This window comes from Falco punctatus (assembly GCF_963210335.1).
Source record: "Falco punctatus genome assembly, chromosome: 8".
Classification (NCBI taxonomy): domain Eukaryota; kingdom Metazoa; phylum Chordata; class Aves; order Falconiformes; family Falconidae; genus Falco; species Falco punctatus.
The window spans coordinates 968,668-995,592 of NC_137588.1; the positions used below are offsets into that span (position 1 = coordinate 968,668).

Below are 26,925 nucleotides of genomic sequence, written 5' to 3' on the forward strand. Positions count from 1 at the left end.
AGCCAGATTTACAAGATCTAAAGTTCATATTTGTTCAGTAAAGGGCTTAGACTATAAAATTCCATAAATGCCAAATCAATTTCTTGTTTTCTTTTGAAAGGAGAAATCCTAATATGAAAAAGAGTATCTTTATACCTTGTTTTCTCAGTGGGTTGCTAGGTGGATATTATGAATGAATTGGTTGGGTTTTACCCTGCTGTTCAGAGAGATGTAAATTCTTTTAGATCTTTGTGTGAACCTTTTGCAGTAGGACTAATGATCCTCAAATGCAAGATGTGAGCGGCTTCTTCCCACTAGCAGAGGGCTGCCTCCCCCACTAACCCATAGGTAGCTCTCGTCAGCCTCCAACTATGATAAAAAGTATGCTGTTTGTTTTCCAAACAGCTGTGCCCCAATTTCTAGGGAACAGCAACAAAAAGTGTGTATATAATTGTGTTAAAAAAAGAACAAAACCTGAGTTTCATTCTCCATGACTGCTTTCTTTATAAACGTCAGTGATGCCACGTCTAAGACACAGGTTCCTATGGATATCATGAGCTCTATTTGTACTTCAGATTGTCGTAGTGAGAGTCATAAAATTTTCATGACTGAGTCCTCCTTGCATCTCAGAAAAAAAAACAGAAAGCATTGTCGTGGTCTAACCCCGGCCACAGCCAAGCCCCACGCAGCCGCTCGCTCATCCCCCCTTGGTGGGGCGGGGGAGAGAATCGGGGGGGTCAGAGCGAGGGAACTCCTGGGCTGAGATAAAGACAGTTTAACAGGTAAAGCGAAAGCCGCGCGCGCCAGCAAAGCAAAACGCGGAATTCGTTGCCCACTCCCCAGGGGCAGGCAGGTGCTCAGCCATCCCCAGCACAGCAGGGCTCCCTCACGCCCGTGGCTTGGGAAGACAAACGCCGTCACTCGGAGCGTCCCCCCTTCCTCCTCCTTCCCCCAGCCCCTGTGCTGAGCATGGCGTTCTGTGGTCTGGAATATCCCTTTGGCCAGTTGGGGCCAGCTGTCCTGGCAGTGTCCGCCCCCCCCCCACTAACTCCCTGTGCCCCCCCACCCCCCCCCAACTAACTCCCTGTGCCCCCCCACCCCCCAACTAACTCCCCGTGCCCCCCCACCCCCCCAACTAACTCCCTGTGCCCCCCAGCCCTCTCGCTGGCAGGGCCTGAGAAGCTGAGGAGCCCTTGGCTTAGTGTAAACATCGCCCAGCAGCAACTGAAACCAGCGGTGTGTTACCAGCATTCTCACACCAAATCCAAACGCAGCAGGGCAGCAGCGACTGAGAAGAAAGTTAACTCTATCCCAGCCAAAAGCAGGATAAGCACCCAGACCAAGTAACTTTGCTAGGAGTGGAAAATACCTTGCCTTTTAAAAACTTCATTAGAATCATACGTTAATCTGTCAATTGTATCTTTAAGAAGTCAAAACATCAGTAATCACTGTTTGGTAAAAATCCGTTGCTTTACTAGCCTGTACCCAACATTTTTTCTCTGATCTTGCCTGTCTTGCATTACACTGTATGCTTATCCTGTAATTCATGACTCAAAGCCTCTGTGAATCAAGGGAATTCTTTCTGCGTATAGCCACCGCAATTTTGCCTCACCGTGTTATGATTACAACTGTAGAGAAGGCACAGAGGTGAGATACAGAGCAGAATTTAGGTCTTTGCATTTGGTAGGAATCACGTTACTAACCACACTAATCACCTTCATTAGCCATGTGGAGTCTGCAGAACTAAAAGGCATGGAAAAGCTGTGTGAGGAAAAGACATGTAACTTGCCTTGTTTACTAAAGGTGTAGCAGTGAGTCTAGGTGTGCACAAAGCGTGTGTCAAACACAAGTATTTTTCTTTTCACACAGTTTAAGTGTAATTTCTTTAAATATAATTATCTGTGGAATCTGGTCAGCTAATGATTGCAGCATATGGTTGTCTCTGCCCAGTGCTCTTCAATATCCAGTATATTAAACTGTACATCATTTCATACGCAGAATTCATTTGTTGTCTGGGTCTTTTTCTTCCCACTTGAGTTTCAGAGCCTACCAGGCGGAAATGCTGCCGTTGGTTTACTCCTAAGCTTAAGTAGTTAACTCCTAAAACTACTTAAATTACTGATGGCAGAACTCTAGCAGCAAAAATCCTTGCCCCAGCATTTATTTAGTGGACAAAGGTAAAAGGAGATCCTTCTGTAGAAAATTGAGCTTGCTTACTTTTAAGCACAGGTGTAAGGGACTTGGAGTAGTGACTAACCCTTGAACTGGGACTGCAAGAATGCAGCTTGTATTATTATTATTGCTGTTGTTATCATCATCATCGACAGAAAAAGTTTCAGTCTCTCTTGTTTTGGCTCACAAAGAGCAGAAGATACAATGAAAGGTTGTATAGGAGCTGTCTATTATCATCATCTGAATATGCCCCTAATACAATTCCTTCTCCCAAATCAGTTTTAAAAAAATACTGTGCCAAATGTGAAATGTCATTACAACCCCCTTGTGGTTAATATATTATTGACAGCAGCAAATTGCAGAGCGGTCTCTTAGGAGTCAAACTGCAGAGTAAATGCTGCTGTTTATTAATGTGTTCGCAGTGCCTCAAGTACAGAAGTGGAGAGGGGCAGCGCAGGGAGCTCTTGCTCCCACCAGTGACGGTGCTCCATCTCTGGTTCTCGGTGCCCGAGCTCTCCATGCAGCCCAGATGGGGATTCTGATTGCCACTAATGGGAAATGTAATCACTCACTTTGATTTAAAATTGTTATGTGTTTTTTTTTCTGCTAGGTGTATTGTGTGGCTACAGCTTAGCTATCCTTAGCATACAGCTCTTGTTCAAACAAATAAATCCCAGTTAACCAAGCTGGGAGGAAGGAGGGTAGATAGGGTGGGCGTGTGTGGCAGAAAGAAATCCAATCATTTCAGTATTTCCATCTTTGCATAGAGACCTCTGTCTTTCCTGTATATTGCATAACTCATTTCAGCATTTTGTCTCTTTGCTGGAGTAGAATTTCTTGTGATGTGAGCACGTCTCATATTTTTCTCCTTGAATTTACTGCACCGGATTTTCATTGTGTGGATATTTCTTAGCTCCTGCTCTAAGTAGTTTTCATTCCACATGGCTGTCATGGCCACAGGCTTACCAAACTGTATCCGCTACTTCATATAATCTGTTCCTTTCTTAAGGATTTTCCCAGGAATAATATGCATTATTTAGAAATTTGCAATTAGTCAGTGTTTTTCCCCTCACTCTGTTCCGCATGGATATTTCTTTTCTGCAGACTTACCAAGATTCCTAGCAGGAATACCCTAGGGTTCCTTTACATTTAATAGTGAGGATATGTAGTTTGAAAGTTGTTATGGTTCTTTCCCCTGCTCTACTGTCATGCGGTTGAAGAGAATCTGTCCTGGGATTTGTCACCAGTGGTTGATTTACTCTTTGATTTTACTATTTAGTTTAAGCTTTGCTTTCTCAGATAAAGGTTACTGGGTTAATGTATTCTCTGATATTTAATAGCCCTACAGTTTCAGTAGTGTCAATTTGTTGTAGAGCTAGAGGATTTGGTGGAGCAAAAACAGACAGGGAAACCCCAAACTGGTATGTAGCTGAACTATTTCTGCACCCTTTCTTAGTGGCTGGAAATTTAACTAAGGTGCCACTAAACCCACCCAAGTTAGCTCAGCTCATATTTGCTCAAAATCTTTCCTTAGCAAAGGCTATCTCTGTGTCAGGCTTTCAGAATACTATTGCTTGTTAAAATGACTTAGAGCAAGGGAGGATTTATGGGTAGGGAATTGCTGCTGGCTGCCACAATGCTAGGTTTATGTCTCAAAATATTGATTTTAATTAGAAAATTGAATCTCATTTTTAAACATTGAAGCTGCTGCTTAAAAAAGGTCTTACTTGATACAGCCTTTAGACTCTACTGCAGTGCACCATAGCAGCCTTCGAGTGGAAAAGTTAAAGCAAAAAGGCAGAAGATCCTCTTTACTGAAAGTGGAATTACCTGTTGAAGACTGAAATGAATCTGTACCACCCAGTTATCTGAAGTCTCTCAGTTTTGCTCACATTTTTTTAAGTCGCCAAAAGTCAGGAGCAGCTGCAGTCCTGTGATTCTGCAGTGAATTGGGTAGGCTGGATAAAACTGGAAGAGGGAGATGTTTTTGTTTTTAAAGCATTGTTAAAATTGAGTCAGCCAGTGTAAGCCTTGTAGCTTTCCAGAGATGGCCAAGATGCCTTTTTGCACAAGAGCCTGCAGGAGCTGATGGGCTAGAGCTTGAACTGACCAAAGGTAAATAGCTTGTTTGATCATCCTCGTGCTCTCATCCCAGTGGAGAAGGGTCACACAATGTGCCAGGGCCTTTTCGGAGCTTTAATGTAAGTGAGGAAGGAGAGCAGAAGGAAAGTGCGTTTCTGGAGAAGGCGCATTGGCCTAACACGGTGTTAGTGGTGGTGTTAGATTGCATTTTCTTGCTGGGAAGGGTTTGACCCTGGAAGAGTTCAGAGTGGGGGAGAGGAAGGCAAAGTGTTGTTGTTAAAAAAGGTACCTCCTCTATAGGATGGATGAAGGGAGGGCGGAAAAAAATAGAAAGGAAGAACTACCTGTAACCAGGCTCTTTCCCACCCTATGGGCAGAAGCAGCCCAGATATTAAGTGTCATTTTTATGGATATCAGGTGCTGCAAAACAGCTCTGCACCTCTCTGCTTTAGTTCGCTTGTATGTGCTAAGAGTTGCTCAGAGGGAATTCGCAAGGCAGGAGGGTTAAGCAGGTGATATTTCAGTTTTGTTGAGCTTTTCTGTGGGTTTTGGCTGTTCTGTATTGTACTCTATGTAGTTCCCATTGCTCAGAATGGTACTCTCAGTTTCTTTGCTGGGTGATTTTTCACACAAGGGTTAGTCACACATTTCTATAAGTTACCTTAATTTAACTTATTTGCCTAACTGTTGTTCTGCAGTGAGTAGCACGGATGTTCTCCAATTCTTGGCTGTGTGGTCTTGCACATTTGGAAGCAGAACAGACACATCTGAAAAGCGTTATTTGGATTATGCATGCTGCAGCATCTAATCTTACCTTTAGGATCTGGTTCCTAAATTATGCTTGTTCTTACCTGGGCGCAGTGAGCATGTGTTTCCCAGCATGGCACTGCCTGTTGTTACGGAACTGAGGTTTAGATATTATAATACCAAGTACAAAGTGAAGTAGAACTGCCCTCCCCAGCTTGAGCTGCAGGTCTCTACCTAAGTTCTGTGTCTTTTTTGCATTATTATGAAAAATAGTAGTAATTATTTTTAAATTTGTATTATGACTGGGAATTTAGAATGGAGAATAAAACTAAATTTTTGTACTCATCAGACACTTCGTTTGGTTTTGAAGTCAGCTGGATTCATTGTGCACTTGCATGTTATTCACTTTCCCTGGAAAAGTTCTGTAATTGTGGGAGATACTTTAAAATACTTTTTTTCTTTCTTTCTGTACTTCCAGAGTATGATTTCATCCATTGTAAATAGCACATACTATGCCAATGTGTCAGCAACGAAGTGCCAGGAGTTTGGGAGATGGTACAAAAAGTACAAGAAGATTAAAGGTAAATTGATTTTTTCTTTCTAAGAAAGAAAAACTTAACTTTCGAAGTTCTTGAGGTTCTGCTGACAGTTTGAGATTATTTGCTTTAAGTAAAAGTGATAATAAGGTGTAATAATATTAGTGAATTTGCCCACAAAGAGGGCACAGTCACAGCACATTTGAAAATAAATCTGATACTTCACAAACAAGGCTGGCATGAAAACACAGGCCACTTAAAACATGCTTAAAATATCCCATTTAGCTGTGCTGAAAGACCAACTGTGTTTTGAATTAAGCTAAAACATTTTAGAAAAAAAATAATGTTCTCATATCTCAGGATTTAGAAGTTAAATTGCTATGTAGATCATCTTAGTTGCATTTTATTCATGCAAGCTAAAAAACATCTAAGTTACATGTACCCTTGCTCTCAGTTTTCAGTACTGCAAAGTGTACTGGCATTCCTGCTGTGTTTTATCATGTGGAATCTGGATACCAATAGAGGATTTAATATGTGATTGTTAAGAGACATTGCTAAATAATAAGGTGCTTATTTTTTTTCTTCTACAGTGACATTGTATTAGTTTGTTAGCAGTGAATGCCTGAGGCAGTAAAATTATTTTTTTTTCTACCTAAATGGATTCCACTCTCACCACTGGAATGTCCGATCAACTTCTAGTAGTGCGTGTAGTGATGTTACAAGCATCTGTCATGCGTAGTCTGTTCTTTTATTCATCCTTCCCTTTGGGAAGAGGGCTTGGGTGTGTACTGGGCCACTTGTTTTGGTAGGTTTTTTGTTTTAAAATGCACGTGTGCTTCCAGCAGGAGTTTGGGGATAGCCAAAAGATTTTCCCACAATGCCAACTGGCTCTTCTCTCTCCAAAAGTCCATCAGCCTTGGAGATTAGCTGTATTCCGTGATAGTTTTTTTCATAGCTCTTTTCTCAGTTATACCACTGAGGGGAAGTTTCATTGTCTGAAAGAAGACGTAGGCTATTTTTGTTGTTTCTGCCTGTGATCCTTTCAGCAGCCAGGAAAATTGTAACAGGATTCACAAGCATTATGCAGAAATAGGGTAATGTCCTGTCCTTCTTGAGAAGCCATTGTATTTATAGTTGCATGGAGGTTAGCATCTTTCAAAAAGTGCGTACCTTCTTTTTCTCTTGAAAGGCTGGCATACGTGAGCTGTGGAAGGTTGCTTGTTTAGTTTCCATCAGGCAGACTAGAAATCTGCGTAATACAACAAAGAGACTGCTGCTTGAGTTAGGAACACATGAAACAAAAATGCATAAAATACCAATAGAAGTTCTGAGGCATCTAGTTTTCCTCCGCATGCCTGGCTTGTGTGGAGCATACCTGTAAGACACTCAGCCCGGGGCTTTGCAGTGATTAGGTTTTTGCTATGGGGAAAAAAAAGAATGTGTTATGGTAAAATAATATGTGTCTGGAAGGAAGATGGTTCAGGCAGAAGTTGAAGTGACAATGCAGATGAGGAAATGGAGGTGTTGCTTTTCATCTACTAAAATGGTTTAGGCTTGAAGTAAAAACGTCGATTGGACATTTTAGTACATGGTTACCCTCATGCCAAAAAAACAGTAGTTTGTTCTCTCTCTAAATTGCTGTTGTGTGACTCAAAGTGTTTCTTTTCTCTAAATGGTGTCTCTTAATAAAAGAATTTTGTTTGAAGTGCTCTAACATATCCTCTTGTGTAAAAAACAATCAAAAGGAATCAAACAGCTTCAAGGTCACCACCGTTCACTATTACTTGCAGTTCTAGGAGAACAGAGGCAGGCTTCCTCCCTGTCCCGTCTCCCCCCTTCTTTTTTTACCGAACTGGGCAAAGGTGCCAGTTGCAGAGGCACTGGAAGCCCTTGTAGTGTCCTTAACTGTAGAGATGCCACTACAGTTTCTGAGTGTTTCTAGCACACTGCCATCTTCCACTTTCTTCCATTCTTAGAGCATTGAATTCTTTAAGCTCTTACTTTTTTCCTTAGTAAGTGCACAGTTAAATTGTTAAGTGCAGTAAAAGCAGAAAGAAACCTCAATCAAGAGGTCAAGGATCCAAACCTGAAGAGTTTGCCAGATAACTCCGTATCTGTGCTATTCAGGGAGACACAACCAGTTGTTGCTGTTTGGAAGTATATGTATGTATTAGTAGGGGGAGAAAAAGGAAGGTTAAGGTATGTGTGAAGTAAACACAAGCTGCTATAAAGCAGTTCAAGTAGTGTTGATTCATCAACCATACCAATGGGAGGGAAAACAAAGAGTCTATGGCAGGTACAGTGGTGCATGGAGAATAAACAGCCGTGCAATTGCAGGGCAGTAACCTAAACCCCCTGGAAACGGGAAGACTCCTGCGCTTCTTTCAGTGGTTTCCATTTCTCATCATCTCTGTTTTCATGACGTTTTGTTTCTTATCTGTAGCCAGATAGTCCTACAGGACAGCTCAGTTAGTATGAAAAATCATTGACTTGAGTTACCTGCTTGGGTAATTACATGCTCCTTTAATAATAATTTAAAAAAAGGACTTAGATTTTCCATGAGGGTGGATGGATGATGCAGCAATTCATTTTTCAGATTGTCATCTGGGTATATTGGGTTAAAGTATAGTTTAGAGTCTTTGGGTCCAGCACCCATATCCCTGTGTAACTAGAGCTGTTTATTAGAAAGTAAAAGCAAAAAAAAATCACATAAGCTGTGGTAAATGCAAAATAGGAAGGGGCTTCAAAATAACTTTATTGACGTCGCAAACTAAACGCAGCCTACAGTGTTAAATGTGTTTCCTATTATCTGCTAATGTCTGTTTTAATAAAACAGTGGGAACTAAATGGTTGCTTCTTAATCAAAACCATGATTTCCTAAACATAAGCTATGTGATTCTGTTACAAATTGCCACATACAGATCTCCTAGGTCAAACTTTTTTCCTTTCTCATAGAAATAAATAAACGGTAAAATAGTTATACACTCTAGAAGATAAAAGTAATTACAGCTGAAGCCAGGCGAATATAAAAAGTTCTTGGGGAAAAAAAAAAAGAAAAAAGAAACGCATGGGGTTGCCGAGTATATAGTTAATGTTTAAATAAATATAAGAAAGTGAACAATCAATAATTCGATATCATTAGCAACAGATGTAAAAGCTCTGCACAAATGGAATTGTATCAGATCTCAAGTAAACATTCTCAGTTTGCATTCTGTTGAACTCACCGAAAAGACAGCTGAACTATTTATGCTTGTAATTCAAAAAAAGTTTTCAGTTAGTTCAGCTCAGCATGGTAATTTTGTCTTGTGTCAAGGCGATGCTAGAATAAATTTCTGCTTGAATTTTTTCTCCTATCCCGCCCCAGCCCCTTAAGGTTTTTAGACCTTCACAGTTTACTCAGCGGCACGAGACTAAGTATACAGACAGATTTGGGAACTGGCTGGTGTGAGTTTGGAGGCTTTTTGCTTCCTCCTGGCTCAGAGCCTACCACTTGGGATCCGTGCACGGGCATGAGTGAGTTTGTAACAGGATGTCTGCTCTTTGCAGTCTCCTTGGGTTGCACATATACATTTGAAGGAGAGCTTATGTTAACACTGTTCTAATGGAAAATGTATAGTAGTGGGGAAACAAAAAGCTTACGGTTCTGTGACCTTTCTCTTCCCCCCTTGGATGTCTGTAATCATTTGGGGTGGTAATTAAACCAATTAGTTTGTATTATAATTTTGTTCAGAATATGCACCGTGAGTGAACTCAATATTACTACATGAGGCCTTTTTTCCCCACTCTTTTTATTTACTTTTTTCTTCTTCTTCTTTTTGAGGCTATGAGGCGTTTTAATACACAGTCGTGCGTGCATGATGGTGTTTAAGTGTGTTTAAGCCTACCTGAACGAAGAATCAGAATTCCCCCTTTTTAATAAAAGTTACGTATTAATTGATGGCAACTGCACAGCCATGGCTTAGTCCAGGGGTTCTCCCGCTGTCCAGCCCAGTCCCACAGGGATACTCCTCTCAATCTGAGAACAATTCGTCTGGTTTCTCTAGATGCTGAACTTGCTGAAGCTGGGAGAAGGTACTGTCAAAATTTAGGATTTGAGTAATTGTTTAAAAGGCTTGCATTGGTTCTTAATTTGATGAACAAATGGATGCACAAACAAAAATAACACTTTGTAAGTTATGATATACGTATATATTTGTAGTATGAATGGAGAGAAGCGTTTCAGAACTTTGCCATGCAACTCAGATCATTGGCAAGGGGTCATACCTGTACCAGTTACCTACTCATTGCCCAGAGTTTTGGGTTTGTAGCATTCCAGATATTTTTTAGCTCTGTTTCTCGGTAGATATTTCACTTCTCAGTGTCGTGTTTTCTATTTTTATCAGAAGGACTATCACTGCATCAGAATTCTTTCACAACTGAAACTCTTAACTGGTGTGAATTTTTTCTTTTTGCCTGGTGACACAACTTAGCTTGGTGGGAGGAAGTTAGGAAGGCGAAGGGGAGGGATAAATACATTGTGAACTTAGAAATAAAAAGATGTATTTTCTTTGTCTGCATATTAAGAACATTTCACTTCTGCTCCTGCCGTCAGTGGCTGTCAAAATACAGCTTTCTGTGATGTGAGTTCTGAGACTGTGGCTGTCCCAAAGTTTTTGTGAAATGATGAGGCTTTTCAGTTTAAAGGAGGAGGGCTCAGTTATTTCTATTTCAGCAGATCAGGAATGTAAGAAAAAGCGTTAATGGCTTCCTTAAATTGAGAATCTGCTTTGGCTGCTCTTTGATTTTTCCAGTGTTAGTGATTTGTTGTTTGTGTGCTGTTTTATTCTTGAAAGTGTGTTTGCTTACTTCCCATAATGGATAGACAGAGCAATCTGTTTGTCTTATCATGTATTCTAGAGCCTGTTGCAGGTTGAGAGAGGTTAGGAACGGGATTCAGAAGGGCTCCCAGCTTGCTTATTTCCAGGCTGAAGGAACCTAGGATTGCAGCACGGTGATAATGCCAGTGTGAGTCTGGGGAAAATTGTCGTTATGTGCTTTGAGGAATAGTTTTTAATTGTTCCTCAGAAGCAGATGTTGTGGAAGCCTCATGAAAAGGCACACCAGATCTTTCCCAAGGAATGTTTTTGACTTTTAAAAATACCCTATTTATCGGTACATGCAAGCGTATATCTCTCTCTGTAGACAGAAGGGTTTGTATATATGTATGTACATATATATATGCACATATAGATCTTGACATTTTACCTTTTGAACGAACAAGATTGAGGCAGAAATACTAAGTTTTTTAAGAAGAGATTATTCCATGCGTTGTTTGGCTGTTGGTCGCAGCACCAGTTAGGGTCATTCAGGTCAGCTGTGTGGCTCTTGACATGACTGTAATTTTTCCTTTGCTTACTTTTACACTCCAGACTGTGTATTTATTTCACTAAAAATAGGATTTTCCTCACTTTCTGAAGGCAACAGGAAAGAAAATAGCATCATTCGCAGGCAAGCTTTTCAGCATCTAGGTGACATACATGACCTGAAGATCATCTCTGACTCGGAGCCATCCCCTTTGTCTGCGGCCTGCTGTGCTGTTGTATGAGGAGAGGAGTTCATTGGCTTCACTAATGAGGATAAAGGGGCATCTCTCTAGAAATACAAGTTTAAGGTTGTTAAGATCCGGCAAGAGTTATAGACCCCTTGACTGCTATTTTCCACACCCACATCAGCATTTCGTATTTCAGCATTGTCCCTGACGTTAAGTGCCAGTTGGGGGGATGTGTGCGTGTGTATTGTTACGAAACAATTTACCCACTGCAGTGCGTTCCAGGGGCGCTGTGGGCTGTGGCCCTCCTGGCTATTCTCTCTGTAAAGAGAATTAAAACACACCCTCTGGGTTTTTTTGTTTTGTTTTGTGTTTTGTTGTGTTTTTCTTTTTCCCCTACTTAAGCTTAACTTTTATCTAAAGTAAATGCATATATATATGACTTTCAACTTTGCATAATGTCTTTCATGCCTTCTGTCTGCTTTGGAGCAGTGACTCTCACTCTTAATAGTATGTGTCGTGGCAGAAGGGTACGTGCAGTTAGCTGAATGCCATCTCTTGCGCGTGCGAGTGGCTGGCGCTGCAGCCATCGCTGCTTCAGGGAGCATACACCAGTACAGCAGAAGCTGGGAACCTGTCTCAAAAGAGAAACTGCCTAGCCGCTTGTCCCATGCCTTGTCCCTGCTGTGCTGCGACATTATACCTTTTTTAATTAAGAGATACTCACCAAACCTGCTCAAATAATGTCGCTCAACTTCATGGTTTTAAAATGTCTCCTGTTCCAAGGACAGTGCTCTTCTCAGTGAGGACCGGTTGTGTGCTGAGGCTGGGACTTCTGCCCAGCCACCCTTGAATTTTTAGTAAAGAATGGTCATCTGTTTTCTAAAAAGAAAACACTTTTTTTAATCTGCAGAATTAATTTTCCTTGATATTTAAAAACATGTTTTTGTGTCCTGCCAAACAGCAACACGTTAGCTCAAAAAGAAAGGAGGTTTTGGAAAGTGAGCATCAGTGGAGATTAGATTGACACGGGAGGAAAACCTGAAGCTTAGGTACAGGCATAAGCTTTCCCAGTGTGAAAGCTGCAATATGGCTGTCCGTGATCCCATGGATGTCATGGAATACCTTGCTCTGAGAGCAGAATTGAATTCTGTTTACTCAAAGTATCTGAAGAGTTTATATGTCTGCTGTGATGGTGTTTGTGTTCTGTCTCATTCCTTTCACCATCTCTGATGTTACAAGTCAGGAAGAAATGCATACGTATCTCCTGGGGGGGTTGCACAAGGGATGGGGAGTTTAGTACTGAAACAGCAGGACAGGCTTCTGTCTGTCACAGTAGTTGGACAGAAAGGGAGATAATTTTATATCAGGTGAGAACGTCAGTCAATCTACACCAGCACGCTCTGTGTTTCTGTTAGAGAGTTCTGAGTGATGTTTGCCCTGCTTCTCCTTTTCCATTTCACCTGACCAATATCCATGCATTAAACAGGTGGTCACCGAAGCCCGTTTGACATGATGCTTTTCTCTGCCAGATGGATCTGACATGTCCTGTCTACAAATGATGTTAACGTGATTATGAAGAACTGAGATGATGCTTTTATGTGCCCTCCTGAACCCGTACAGTAACCCCAAAATAATCTAAAAATAAGATAATAAGTTAAATTCTTCTCTTCTGCAAGCACCTTTGGTAGCAGTGCAGTCCAGGGAGAGCCTGTGGGAGGAATGTGACTTGCTGTGTTTAAGCAGAATTGACAGAAGACATGTTGGCATGTCTGTGTCCCAAGGGATGACTTGGATCTAGTCTTCAGGACAAGGGAGGGAGAAGGCCAGCTGCGCAGCGAGTCAGCGATGTTAGTACTCTGCGCTCAGTTCACCTGAAACCGATGCTGATCGAAGGCATGCTTTTAAGGATGGTTCTTCTAAATACAAAAATAATGATTTGTGCTTTGGTGGGAACTGAACAATTTGCAACACAACAAAGAACAGACAATGGCCTTTCCTGTCTGTTTTCCATTAGGCTTGGATGAAGGCCTTTGCTACTCACAGCCGGCGGCCAAACCATTTCTGTATGTGCTCTATAGCTGTTTTGAGGTTATTTGCTACCCTGCAGGAGTAGAGGAAGGGAAAGGTTTTGAAAGTTACAGCTTCTTATCAAGTCTGCCTCTCGAGCCAACCTGTTTTTTCTCTGGTCCTGACTGCAGGAACAAATGGCCCAGGCAGAGATCAGTCGCTGAATGAAGTCAGTGACTGACTTTGGGTAAATAGGAAGTTTAGATGTTGAATGAAAATGAGACTCTTCAGACCAGCCCTTTGCACTGAAGTGGTTAAGTGGGCTGTGATTAAAAGAAATAAGTAATTATCCTAATTATAGATTAAAAGATACAGAATTACCACTTTAAAAGCTCCTCCTGTGCGCTAGAGTTGTTCCGTTATTTACAAAGTGGTAGTTGATAATTATGTAGCATAAGCAAGAGGGCACCCTCTTGGTGTCGCGCAGCAGCCCTGTCTCCGCGAGGCAGCGGGTGGTACAGTGCCCGGGAGTGCTTCGTCCCCTGGGCATGGCTCCAGAGTCCAGGTCTTGCTCCAGTGAGTAGGATGGTGCTAAGCCAGGAGAAGCTGTGGGAACCTTTCTCTCTCGAGCGTAGCGCAGGGCACATCAGAGTTCACAGAGCTCTCCCTGCTTGGCCGTGACCACTGCTGGTAATGGCTTTTATGATCACCAGGTTTTAAATAATAAATGAAACAAAGCAGCACACTCTGGAACACTGGAGAACAGCCCTGGGTGGTGACATCCTGTCACAATTGAAGCATGGCAATTCTGCCGGCTAGTAACTTATTACAAAACGTTTCTTTACCAGCCCCTTCCTACTCTGGGGCGAAGTGCCTGTATGCCTGCGGGACTGAAAAGCTCAGGACTCGGTGGGCCATGGGTGCTGGTGGGTCCTCTGCGTCCCCGCTGCAGTGTGGTGCTGGGAGACATGTTACACTCTTGCTCTCGCTGCCGCATCCGTTATTGTGCATAGGAATTTGGTTTCCAGTGCTGTCAGTCAATTCCGTGCTGCTCATAAGCCCGAAATGCCCCACAGGCTGTTTGTCAGAATGTTCCTATTAACAACTCAGTGAAAATAAAGGGTGAGGGGAAGGGAAGGTGGAGAAATAAATCTTATTTTAAATCTTTTGAGCTGGTTTTATTTCAAATGGAAAGTTGCATGTGGACCACCCCAAGCTATTGTGCTGTGGACTGCGTCAGCTGCTCGACTGCGCAAGGAAGATTTGGGTAGAGGTTAAGAGCATCGCAGAGGGGAAGGGTGCGCTGGAGTCCTTTTGTGCTGTATCCAGGAAGTTTCTAACTCAGTATGGAGTTGAAATACATTGACACACGTGGTAATCATTATAAGAAGAGAAAGGAACATTGAAATACGACAATTTGCTGCTCCCATTCTGGGGATTATGTTGGTTTCTGACTGTCTTGCAGAGGTACTGGTTGGGGGAGTGGGGGGCGGGTTATAGGGAAAATGAAGGGCAGATGCTATCCTGGAGTGCTCAAGAGCTGCTTGCTGAGCTTAGCACAGTACCTGTTGTCCAGATACCTTGCATCTGCCAACCTTGTGTATGGCTTTGGTAGGGTGGGTGGCTCTGAAATGCGACAGTGCCATTGTACTTGGTGTAAAAGAGCTCATCAAGCAAAGAGCTGCAGAATCGCGTAGCAGGCAGCGTGATGCAGGGGGAAGAGGGGAGTGCTGCTATGTCTTTTGCTGTGGTCATACCACAGATGGAGGTGGGTAACAGCCTCCTGAACCAGCTTTCGTTTAACCAGCACAGGCGTCACTAGCAGAGGGAAGTTTATCGGCAATACTTGAATGTAGACAGCACCCCAGTTTAAGGTCCTGCTGCTCTGTCTTCACTGCTTTGTATTCCAATATACTCAAGTACTAGCCAGTTGATACAGGACTACAAGAGCTGTGAATGTATCCCCACTTGGAGTGGAGCAAGAGCAAACAAGGGAAGGGTAAGGGAAGGACTGTAATGGGGTAGGAACATGGAAAGTGGAGGATGCAAATGGAAAAACCCTGTCTGAGGAAGGGCTGAGGCAGAACACTGGTGTTGCAGCAGCTTTGTGGCTCCTGTATCCCTTTTTTCTTAGAGCATTCCTGGCAAGCTGGCCTGCTTCCCAGGGCAGTGCCAGTCTCCATCTCGGGGTTGTCTCAGGCTTGCTTCTGTCCAGCCCCACAGAGCCTTACCAATCCATAGCTACCAAGGAACAACAGGGAATCTGATATGGGCAATGTGTTAGAGAAGAAAAGAGTCTTGAGGAGTTGAGTAATGCACATTTTTTCCATCCAGTGTAACTGTTAGTGGTAACCTTTTATTATTGAAGTGGTTGAAGTGACTAGAATCTGGTTTGTTTATTGGGAGTATATGCGTGGCTATATAGTCTTGTGTGATCGAAAAAGGAAACTGATAATAAGGGAAAAAATACACCTATGGAAGCAGGTCAGGTGGTGTCTTTGTGTAATTGTAATTCCAAGTAGCACTGCAGAGATTAACAGCCTGGCAGCCTTTTCATCTTAAACTTTATTTTTATAGGGGTTTGTAACTTGGCACTAAAGTCAGGAGTGGGTGGAAACTTGGCAAATGTGGTTCAGCCCAGAAAGTGAATGTTATTTATATTTATTTCTCACCAAGTTTTCAAAAACACTTGGTTACTGTTTTTGTGTTATAACAAGTAGTAATTTGTTGGTTTCGGTGACTTATTCTCTGAGCGTTCCTTAAACTACAAAACAGATCAGAACTTATTTCAGCTCTTCTGAAACTCCTATTCGAAGGACTATAGATTTCTAGGGGTTTAAATGAAGACCAAAAGCAGTTCTTGTTGTGTTTTCCTGTAGCAGGATGCTCCAGTTATTTCATGTACACTGAGCAATGTTTTTGTTCTATTTACATCAGATTAATTCTGGACTGCCAAGTAGCTACTGCACCTTTGAATAATTACATTTGGTTTTGCTGGCAACTGTGTGTATTTACCGACATTACCCAGGTGCAGGCTTACTGCGGAGAGGCTGAGGAGGCAATAGTTAGTGTGGCCACGTGGGCTCTGAATTGTCCGTGTCGCAGGATGTGGTCTGGGGCTGTGTCAAAGTAGTCCCTCTTCCCCACTCCCCTGCCCGCACACGATATCTCTGTATCGACGCCAGCCCCATCCCTGGTATTAACACTGCTTGTATTTCACACTTCACCTTGATGTCATGTCCGTCCCTAAAGCCAGAGACTAGCGGTGTAGAGCTTTCTGTACCTGGCTTTCAGGGAGGCCTGCTGACATCATGGGCAGCAGCGTTTGAACAGGAATTCTCAGTATTTTCAGCAAACTGAAACACAGCATTATGTCTCTGGCGGCCCGTGAGTAACGTAGCAGAATGGTCATTTGCTGATGACGGTGTTTGTGTGTTGCATGCATGGCATTGCCTTTCGTAGTTGAAATATACTGCACAAAAAGCACTGACTTAGTTGGGTTGAAACATTGGCTTTTGTGGGAGAATGGAATTAATAATTTTCTTAGAAATGCTTGATTTTTGTTTTAAAAGATTTGTTTAAAGATACTTTTTTTTTTTTATGGAAGGTTAAAGATGTTGTGGGTTTTTCCTTCAAAAGAATGGCAAGAGTGAGTTAGAAGAAAATCTTGGGTTCTAATTCACCTAGTTGTAAAATTCAGTCCTTGTGATGTTCCAGAATGGCAGCTCTGAAGATAGTAACTGTGTGTGTTTGTGTGTGTTCAGGGCATGACCCCCTCCCCAGTGAGAATTCAGCCCTCTCTGTCGGAGATTAGCTCTGGAAGGTGAAAAGAGCCGTCTTCCTATTTAGAAGGAGACGGAGAAAGTCATCAGTAAACTGTCATCCTGAGTATTAACTGTGTAAAGCTTCAAAGCTTTATATAGATTAAGTTTAAAAAAAGAGTTCAAAGCCTTGTGCAGTTGTTAATCATTACACAAGTTATAATAGTATTATGGTATTTATGAAATGAATCCTATCTTGTTATTTGCTGGGAGCAATACAGGGATGAGGTAGTAGTTTTCTAGTTGTATGATACACATCCCTAAAACTTTTTTATCAGATCACTATATAAATGCCTATGCATTTGCATGTAGTGAGGCTCGTGGAAACTGCAATGTACTGTAAAATGACTTCTGATTACTTAAAATTATCTAAGTAATAATTATATTTGTGTACTTTTTAAACTTCATATTGTATTTCAAGTACTACTTTTAAAGGAAGCTTAGTTTTGTAATATGTGTATTTAGTTTTGCAGTTACATGAAAGCTATTGCAATATCGCTGACATAGGAGATTTCAAAGGGACAGTATGTATCAGCTTATAAAACCACAATATATGCATTTTGTGTGTAGCATTTCATTTTTTGTAGCATGGTGTCACTTAGGGATCACTGGCCTTTGTTGTGCTAAACAAAGGTTGTTTGAAGAGAGTGACGTCCGTTTCTTTAAAGTGGACCTTCACGCAGAGATGCTTTAAGGTTTCTGGACTGACTCAAAGCAGTGAGGCTTTGGCTAGAGGAACACTGCTTTTACGTTTTCTCATGTGTGCATTGCACGGTTTTGCAGCATGCTTTCAGGCAAGCAGCGTGATTCTGCTGTAGTGACCTGGGTGACCTGGTGTTACCAGACCGCTTTATCCACGCAAGGTGGTGTTATGTCAGAAAAGATAATACTTGCTGAGTTCATAAGGAGGAGCTGTTCTGTGAGCTGCCCAGCGAGTGGCCTGGCTTCCGTGGGGTTTGTGTGACTGGATGCTAATTCAGGTTTCTTTCCTTCACCTAGGTGCCAGTGGTGCTGGAATATTGACCCCTTTTAACATTACTCAGTTGGGTGTGGGAGATCCAAAAGTTAGTGACAGTGTAAATGTCCAAGCTAATTTCTTCAGGAAATGAGTCTGGAGAGGATATCTGCTGCCAGTTTGATAGGAGGCTTCCTGAGCAGTGGGTGATGCCTGAGAAGTCCAAAAGAATGTTAATTATTGTTGTTGCTTTTACTTTGTGCTGCCTTTGCTTACGTTTCTGTGAAGCTTTTATGCAAGTGTAGCTTTGCAAACTAAAGCAGTGGCTGTTGTGTACGGTCACCTGCAGTAACCCTTACCCTAATGGTCCTCTTGTAAGTGCAAACTGAAATGACAGCAAACTAATTTTTCTCTTTTAACAGTGGAAAGAGTGGAAAGAGAAAACCTTTCAGACTATTGTGTTCTTGGTCAACGTCCCATGCACTTACCAAATATCAACCAGCTGGCAACCTTGGGAAAAACTAATGAACAGTCTCCTCATGGCCAAATTCACCACAGTACTCCAATCCGAAACCAAGTGCCAACGATGCAGACAATGATAAACCCTGGGCTCCTGTCTCCTCAGCTCAGTCCACAACTGGTGAGGCAGCAGATCGCAATGGCCCATCTGATAAACCAACAGATTGCTGTCAGCCGGCTACTGGCTCACCAGCACCCGCAAGCTATCAACCAGCAGTTCTTGAATCATCCGCCCATCCCTAGAGCTGTCAAACCCGAGCCATCAAATTCGTCGGTGGAAGTCTCTCCAGATATTTACCAGCAAGTCAGAGATGAGCTGAAGAGAGCCAGCGTGTCTCAAGCTGTCTTTGCAAGAGTAGCATTCAACCGCACACAGGTATCAATTTCTATTCTATAACCAGGAAGCACTGAGGGGGCAGAGTCGTGGCTCTTGTGGGGCTGTATGGTTGCTGCAGATCGAGGCGGGAGGTGTGCCACAGAAACGGGTTGACACCCCCCCCACCACCGCCCCTCGCCCCCCCCGTTGGGCTTGAACAAGGCTGTTTCTTCCTGGAGCAGCTGCTCATTTGCCTTTGGTCACCCCCGTGCCATTACCTGGGCTGTGCTCTCTGGCAGTAACACTGCTCTGCAGTTCTTCCCTGAGTTCCTCTCTGGGCATATAAACTTCTGTCCCTGCCTGGTGGCCAGGAAGAAGGAACAAGAGGCAGTGAGAGTCTGAGGTGTCTTTGGGCCTCTGTCACTTCCTCAGTTCCTTCCTGTGTTGCAACTGATGCCGCAGCAGTGCCAGGGGCTCCTGCCACCAGAAACTTGTGAGACAAGTGTGCATAGGCCTAAAGACTGCCTGCCGGGAAAGATGCCTGCCGTTTGCAGCACATCGTGTTTGATTTCATACATCTGACACAGGTTTTCTCACTCGCCTGGTGAAGTGCAGATGTTGAAATGATCGCACGATAACGTCAACTTAAGCTTAGGACCTGGTGTACAGGGGAGGAATGTGTGTCCAGGAACACTGGCCGTTCACATGTATCCTGCTGCCCGTCAAGGCATACAAAGTATGAACTGTCAGTTTTGTGATGCTCTGTAGCAAGGCTAAAGAAAGGGAAACTGGCTTAGCATTTAATATTGGTACAGATTTCTTTTGTGCATCTGGGAGTTGGTCTTCGAGGTAAGCTGTACCAGCGAGAGAAAAAAGGGGTGTGTGTATGTCTCCCGGAGGTCTGTCCCTTGCCCCATACAGCACCTTTGTCTGATCTGGATTAATGATTTTCTTTGGCACTGCCATTTTGGAAATGCCATGTTATGAGGGAACTAATTAAAGTATGGAGCACATTTTTATTACTTCCCTTCTTCCATTAAATTCATAAGATGGCTGCACTCAGAAAAAAACATTCACTTCCAATCAACATGACTTTGAGTTCTGGGGTTAGCCTTGAGGATATCAAATGAAAACTACATAGGAATGTATGAGTATTTCCTCTTTAAAATGCTGCTTTTAATTTGGAAAAGCTTTTCATCCCTCTGGGATCATAACCCGTTGTATATAAAGCCTGGTATAATCAAGGTAGATGGTACTGACAGAATGACATACTCTGAACTTGAGCGGGAGGTCAGCAGTAATGTTGCCAGCGAGGGTTTTGCCGTTGTCACTGAACAGGAGGCTCAGCTTCAGCCAGATGGGGAGAGCTGGGTTGGTAGTGCCCGAGTCTGCTGTTAAACCAAAAGCTCGTTCCCCAGCGAGAAAGCGGTCATACGACGTGTGTGTTAAATCAATGGTTCTGCTTGTTATTTAAAAGGAGGCAGAGTTGTGATGCTGCGTGTCCAGGAACCCACACACCTTGCATGTTATTGACCAAACACTGTGTATTGACTTGCCAGGACAGCAAGGAGGAGGTGAGCACGTGGTACAGACTGCTCTGGCCTCTGCCTGGCAGTGGCACAGCAGTGTGTCTGCTGTGGTGCTTCATAGCAGCTATGGCAGAGATTGCACCACACTTTTGATAGATAATCCAAAATCTGTGCTAAATCAGCTGCAGTATGGTTTGGTGGTGGTGATGGGGTTTTTTGGGTCTTCTTACACCTCCTGCATAGATTTGGTGGGTTTAGGATGTTAAGCAGGTCTTTGGGTGAAATGTGGTTTCTTCCTGACTTCGGTGGCTCCTGGCAGTGTGACTGTGGGCAGTCACACCTGACAGCATTTTCAAATGCTCTGTATGACTTAGGACACCAGGTGTGTAACCATTCGGAGTGGGCTCACTCATCGAAAGCACAGACCTGAGCAGCACTGAGTGCACATGCCAAAGTAGTGCTCTTTGAGAAGGTGCCAAGCACCTTTCCTGGGCAGGGCTGCACCTGCAGATGGGATGTGATGCTCTGTCCTCTGACTGGTTTACATCTGAATTCAGTGTATAAAAAGGTGTCTGTAATTCAGACTTGGTATCACTTTTTTTGTCAGTACTCCTGCTGACATTTATCTTAGGGTGTGCTAACTTCTCTGGCTTTTCTTTAAAAACAAACAAACAAAAAATCTTCCCTCATTTTGATGTCTTCATTACAGGAGTTCAGGCATATAATTTTATATAAAAGGAAAGAAATTACCTACTTCTTAGCCCTCCATCACAGGTAATACGATGTACTATACAGTCCATGACAGTGATTCCAGAACAGGCAAGTCTTAAACATCTGTAAAAGATTTGCTCATCCCATGGCTGTGTTTCATTAGTCTACGGGGCCTTAATGTATAAGACCAGTGGATCTTACATGTAGTGCATCGTGTCCCTAGGAGCCATCGCTATGGCAAGAGAGTGCAGGTACATACTTATGCTTCCCTGTCCTCAGCTCAAATCAAGCTCTCCTCACATTGGAGACTGTTTGAGGGATTAAGAAGACATGCTCAGTCAGTCAGCCTTGCACTGCGCAGCAGCAGATGCATGATGTTCCCACACACCCGTAGTGGAGAAGCAAACTCCGTAGAAGGCACTTGAAGTAGAGGTTCAAATCTACTCTGACCTCCCTGCATTCTCCCTGCTGCCTCCAAGGATCCTCTCCTCAGGAAGTACAGAGCGGCACGCATTTCTCTCTGGAAATGTTTGGGTTTGTTGCATTTCACAGGAAGTACCAGCCTTCTAAACTGGAGGTCTGTTGTTCCTCATGATGGTACCAAGTAATAGATGCTGTATGGCAGCCAGCTAATAATTGTATTAATCACTGCATTATGGGCCACTGCTTCATCTTTCTCCATAGAAACTCTGTGGTGCACATTACCCTATAATTAAGTATAGCTTCATGAAATATGTACTATGAGGCTTGTTTAATAGATAAACTATTCTCTAATTTAAAGTCCAATGACCTACATACTCAATGCTGAAAAAACCCCTCTTACTGACATTATTTCTCCCTTGAGACCTTCCATCTGAGCAAATCTGTTAAGTGAAGTAGAGGAAGCTTTGATCCAAACTAGGCTAAATCCATCAGAACAAATGGCTGGCACATGTATGTATGCATGTATGTGTGAGGAGGAGGACCTAAGGAGGGTCAGAAGGAGAAGTGCAGTTGTATGGTTTATGAAACATCTAGATCTTCCTCTGAAAGTTGGAAATACACAGCCTAAGACAACTATTTGCTTATACCTGTGGCTGTGCTGTCTGCACACATGAAAACAAAGCACTTCAGGCTCTGTGCCAAATCCTGGGCATTTCCTGGGGCACAGCGCTCCCACCAAGGGCCCACTCGGAGCTGGGCACTGAACATTGAGCGGCTCCGTACCTGCTGCGGGCACGGAGAGCTGCGTGGGGCATTGGCTAGGAGCTGGCCCAGGCTGTGCTACCACAAAGAGGGTCTCTTCCAAACAGAAAGTTCCAAAGTGAACATTTTCATATTTATTTGAAACTGGGTATGAAGAACCTTTGGAGTGTGCATGACTGATTTTTAGTAAATGCCTTGGACCAGCTTCTGCCCCTTCTTTTTATTGCATTTTAGGGAGTCAGCATCACAATTTTAATTCACCCGACTGTAGAATCTAAACACTTACTTATTCAGCAAACATGACAGGTGGAAGAGAGTTCTCAGACCCACAGAGACAACATAGTTATTGAAGGTGTTTTTAGTGAGTAGGAAATTCCTACACAACCTTAAAAACATTTAAAATGGTGGTGCACACTACCATGTTTGTCTAAGCTGGTGTTGCTTACAATGTGCTCAGCAATGGTAGGAATGGTGTATGTTGGAAAGGTACCCTCTTAGGTTCTGTGTAGCCTTCCGTGCTCTGGCAGAAACTGGCAGCACTGCATTTTTAACTCCAGGAACGGTCCTCTCTTGTGGACTCCAGTGCATCACTATCCAGACTGGTCAAGAAGGTGGTATAGCCCAAGGGGTGGAACCAGGGCTCTTCTGCCCTGTTTTGGAAGCCCTGTTGAGATGGGTATGATGCAGTTTGTGGCCAAGTTCTTCATGGCCGAGATCCTTGGCCTCGGCTTCCTTTTGCAGCTCTGCTGGGCTGTGACTGGTAAGGTGGAAATCTGTACACTCCTTGATGTGAATGTATTGTTTACTGAAATATTGTTTCCTTTGTTTGGACTGCTGCTGTGAGCTAATAGCTTGCTAGTGGAAAACTGGGCATCCTTGCCTGGGTCCTAAAAACTATGTGCAAGAGAGTGAGTGGGTTCGAACGGAAGGCAGAGAGCTGCGTGAGGCCCATCAAACACTTTTAGAGTTACATGATCATACCTGATGTCTTTGTTTTAAAATGGAGGGCATTTCAGAAAGTCTGTTGACATGCAGCCAAGCTGTAAGCTGAATTTGCTGTTAAAACATTCATTAGTGAATGCTTTGCTTTCTGTAAGACTCTGGCACTTTTTGATTGTATAAAACCATTCAATCTTGAGAAAAAAGCAAGGAAAAGTCTGATTAATACTGCAAATCCACAAGAGAAGCCCAGCTGTCAGAGGCAGAGCAGATGCACCTCGCACTTGGAATTGCCTTGTGCACATTTTAAAAAAGCAGTCGAAGCTTTGAAAAGGCCAGAGTGAAGGAAGTGCCTGCAAGGTACAGGCTGAAGAAGGTGAGAAGGTTTTAATGTGCAGGGGGAGCAGCTGTCCGTCGTTGGTCTCAAACAGTTCAGTAAAGTCAAAGGGGCTGTCGGTGCAGGCTGGAGTTCTCCGAAAATGCCTGCCTGGCTGAAGCACGCGTCACCTTTAAATCAGGGTAACCAGGTGACTAGTAGCCTCTAAAAGCACAGGCATCCTTCAGGTTGGTGTGCTGAGCTGCTGTGAAATGGGAGGCAGGACAAGGGGACTGCTGGCTAAAGCTGTTACCAAGGCTACAGGCTTCTTCCTGGAGGAGAACAGTGTGATTTTGATCATCCTCAGGGCAGAGCCCTTGTGCCATCTCCCTCTTGCACTATAACGTCTCCTATTACAGCATTCGGGTTGCAGCCAGAAAGTTGTAATAACCAAAGCTTGCTTATCACAGGTGGTAATGTATGGATAAATGGGCAGGTGGTGGTGGTTACAGAAAAAAAGAGCGATTGTTTTAAAGGAAATGCATTAAAATGCTCACTTGGATTTTCCTTATCCTTCTCTGGAAAGTTTTTTAGCAAATCCGGAGGTGCTGAAACGCTCCGTGTTCTTCAGAATCCTACCTGGAAAAATAAGTCATGTGAATCCTCCTGCTTTGCAAGAGGAAAATCTACATACTCTCTTTCCTCTCCCCGCTTGCTCAGCATCCATCCCTCTTTGCCGCAGGCTCATGGAGTCGCAGTCAGGATGGTCAGTCGGGCTGGCTGTAACAGTCCAGCCTAAACCACTGGCTCAGTGAATGGCCTCTCTGCTCCTCAGGAGCGCTCAGTGGCCTGCAAAGCCTATAGACTGAGTGAGTGTTTCTGTTTATATCTTTCTTTTCTTCCTAAGCCTCTTTTTTTTTTGCCAATGTTTTGACATAATAGCCAAAACTAGTAAACTGTTTGGGCAAGTGGCCAGTGCTTGTTTTACTGAACAGCCTCAAAAACTGGAAATACCCGTGAACCTGAGGCTTTTTGAATGAAACAGTTGTGGTGCCAGATACAAAGAGAGCTGGGTAAAAACACCGGGCATGTTCTGGCTGCTTGTAACTCTCTTCCCAAAGAGCACTGCTCCCTCCCTCCTGCCCCGAGTAGCTCCGGGTGAGAGCATTGGCCAATGTGCAGATAGGAAGGCAGCTCCTGCCCAGCTCAGCTCCTGCCCGGCTAGCAAGTGCCTAACCGCACCTCTTCGGATAAAGGAAGTAACGGCACAGGGAGGAGGCAACTCTGCCAGCCTTGGGTGCAGTGAGGTTTATGATGAGGTAAACTGAACTGATCCACCTTGTTCGAGGGATTCAGCCGCACCTTGGCTGCAGGAATGGGTGGAGACATAGGGAAAAGCAGGATCGATGCTGGAGGTACCCCAGCTTCTGGTGCGACTGTTGGCAAGTCCAGACTTCTGCAACGAGTAAGGGGCAGTCATGCCTCTACAGCATGCAGAGGTGTCTCCAGTCAGTTGCTGAGGGGTTGGGGCTCTGAAAGCATGAGCAGGGTGGGTAAGGAAGCTCCAAAGAAAGACTTTGGGGGCAGGCAAGGAGGGAGGTGGGTGGTGACCTCTCATTTATGTCTAATTCTACTTTCTTTGGCAAAATTCCCCCAAACTGAAGTGGGATCAGAAAAGGGTCCTCTAAGAGGCTTTAAGATTAGCAATACATTTTGTCGAAATAACCAACTCTTCCACCTCTGCTTGTTCGTGAGCCAAGTCCTGGACAGAATTCCTTTTGCAAATAATTTCCCCTTTAACTTAAGTGAGAGGAAGACGAGCAGCTTTAATTCTCTGCCTGATATCTAGTGTCATGCGGCATTCATCACTATGCTGTCTGCCCCATTATGCACAGACTTTCAATTAGCAAGGGTTCTGGTTTTGGTTTTGGGGGGGATTTTTTGTTGGTTTTTCCCCCCATAGAAAACTCTCTCTTATTGCATGAAACCCTTTCATGCTGCCTGCTTGTTTTATTCTTGTGTGTAGTGCGGCACAAGCAGCGTTCTGTTGTACTCACAGGAAAGAAGGCAGTCTGTAAGGGAAGTGCTTAATTTAATAAATTGCAGATTTTTGGTACATGGGATATTTGTTCCAACAGTGGGTTGTGCACTGCCCAAAATTTCAGTTTCAATTAGCTTAATTGTATTCAATAGGCTGAATGAAAAGATCTTAAGCAGCATGTGAGTCAGGCTTTCAGAATGTGTGCTTGTAGGAGGCGGCTGCTGCCTGCCCAGCTGATGCACAGGAGTCCTGAGCCTTGGAAGCAAATGCATGGATATACAGAGTGTGCACGAGCTGTGTGTCTTGCTCATTTTCTGGCGTATTTCGGTACGAAGGTTTGACATGCATGTCATATAAATGATGGCACTTTGTAGCTGCAGGTGGTCGGCTTTCTCTGCCTCCTTTTCCCCACGTATCGACATTCAGCTCCACATACACAGCCTGTCTTCCCTCATAAAAAGAGATACCATAATAAAAAAGAGGCTTTATTAAACTAATGCAATAAAGGCATTTTCTTTGAGGATTTAAACACTTCATTTTTAATAATAAAAATCAAATTGTCATTGTTGCACCCTGGATAAGTTTTATTCAAATCAGCCTCTAAATGCTTTGTGCCTAAGCAGCGCTCTCCTGAGATGTGTGTATTTTAGCATTAGTTAAATGAGTTTAAGAACGAGGCTCATACTCTGGCTGTAGGCGGTGAATCTAGAGATCAGGAGATTTCTTTTAAATGAGGGGCTGATATGATGCATTCAGCTACACTGGAGGGTACTGGGAGACAGCCGGTCTCCCGTTCATACTGATGGAAAACGAGTCAAAGTCCTTTGAGTTCTGAGGTTCTCATGAACTGACACGAACGTGGCACCTGACGTTTTGCCCATTGAGACAGAAGAGTTGGTCAGGGAACAGGGTGCAAATGCAGTTTTGCCTGATGGAAACCATGACAGGGTGGATATGAAGGTACTTGGTTCGACTAACCACTCAAAAATTTCCGCTGGTTATCTAAAGCAATTTTGCTCAGCAAAATCGGACTGAACATGTTGCCAGGATAAGCGTTTCTAAGAGACTTCCAGCATTTCTGCTTCATATCCTAGCTGGGATTAGGAAGAGATGCAAGGGTTGGAAACAAAGCAGTGAGCGTTTGAAAATGAGCTTGACTCCTAAGAAGGCTACAGGTACTTCATATAGAGGTCCTTGTTGAGTGCTGTGTACTTGGAGACAGAGAAGTACTTTTTGAATTGTTGAATGTATCTTGTTCAGCCCAGAAGACAATATTGAAGGTGGGACCTGGAGTAAATGCAGAGAGGCGAAGAGATGTCATGGTAAAAGCCTGCCTTGATGGGAGAACACAGCAGGTGGAGACGCTTTATTCCCTTGAAGGGTTATGAGAAGTCAGCGCTTCTGCTGCAGAGCTCCCCGGGCTGACCTGCCTCCTCTAGCTTTCAGTTGCAAGAGCAGACAATTTCAAATATAAACAGTCATTCTAGCCCAGCAAAATCAAGTTTGTTGTTGTATGCTGAAGGTACAATTTCATTGTAGT

The 26,925-nt window shown here is 43.4% G+C and overlaps 2 protein-coding genes across 2 annotated transcripts in view; one reads left to right on the top strand and one right to left on the bottom strand.

Annotated features, from left to right (window-relative positions):
• SPATS2L (spermatogenesis associated serine rich 2 like) overlaps positions 1-26,925 on the bottom strand; it is a 726,913-nt gene that overhangs the window by 356,588 nt on the left and 343,400 nt on the right. The window lies entirely within an intron of this gene.
• Positions 1-26,925, top strand: part of SATB2 (SATB homeobox 2) — a 412,340-nt gene that overhangs the window by 61,584 nt on the left and 323,831 nt on the right. The window contains exons 6-7 of the mRNA XM_080400567.1: positions 5,459-5,561; positions 18,252-18,724. Of these exons, the coding sequence (XP_080256693.1) occupies positions 5,459-5,561; positions 18,252-18,724 (576 nt within the window). The remainder of the gene's footprint in view (positions 1-5,458; positions 5,562-18,251; positions 18,725-26,925) is intronic.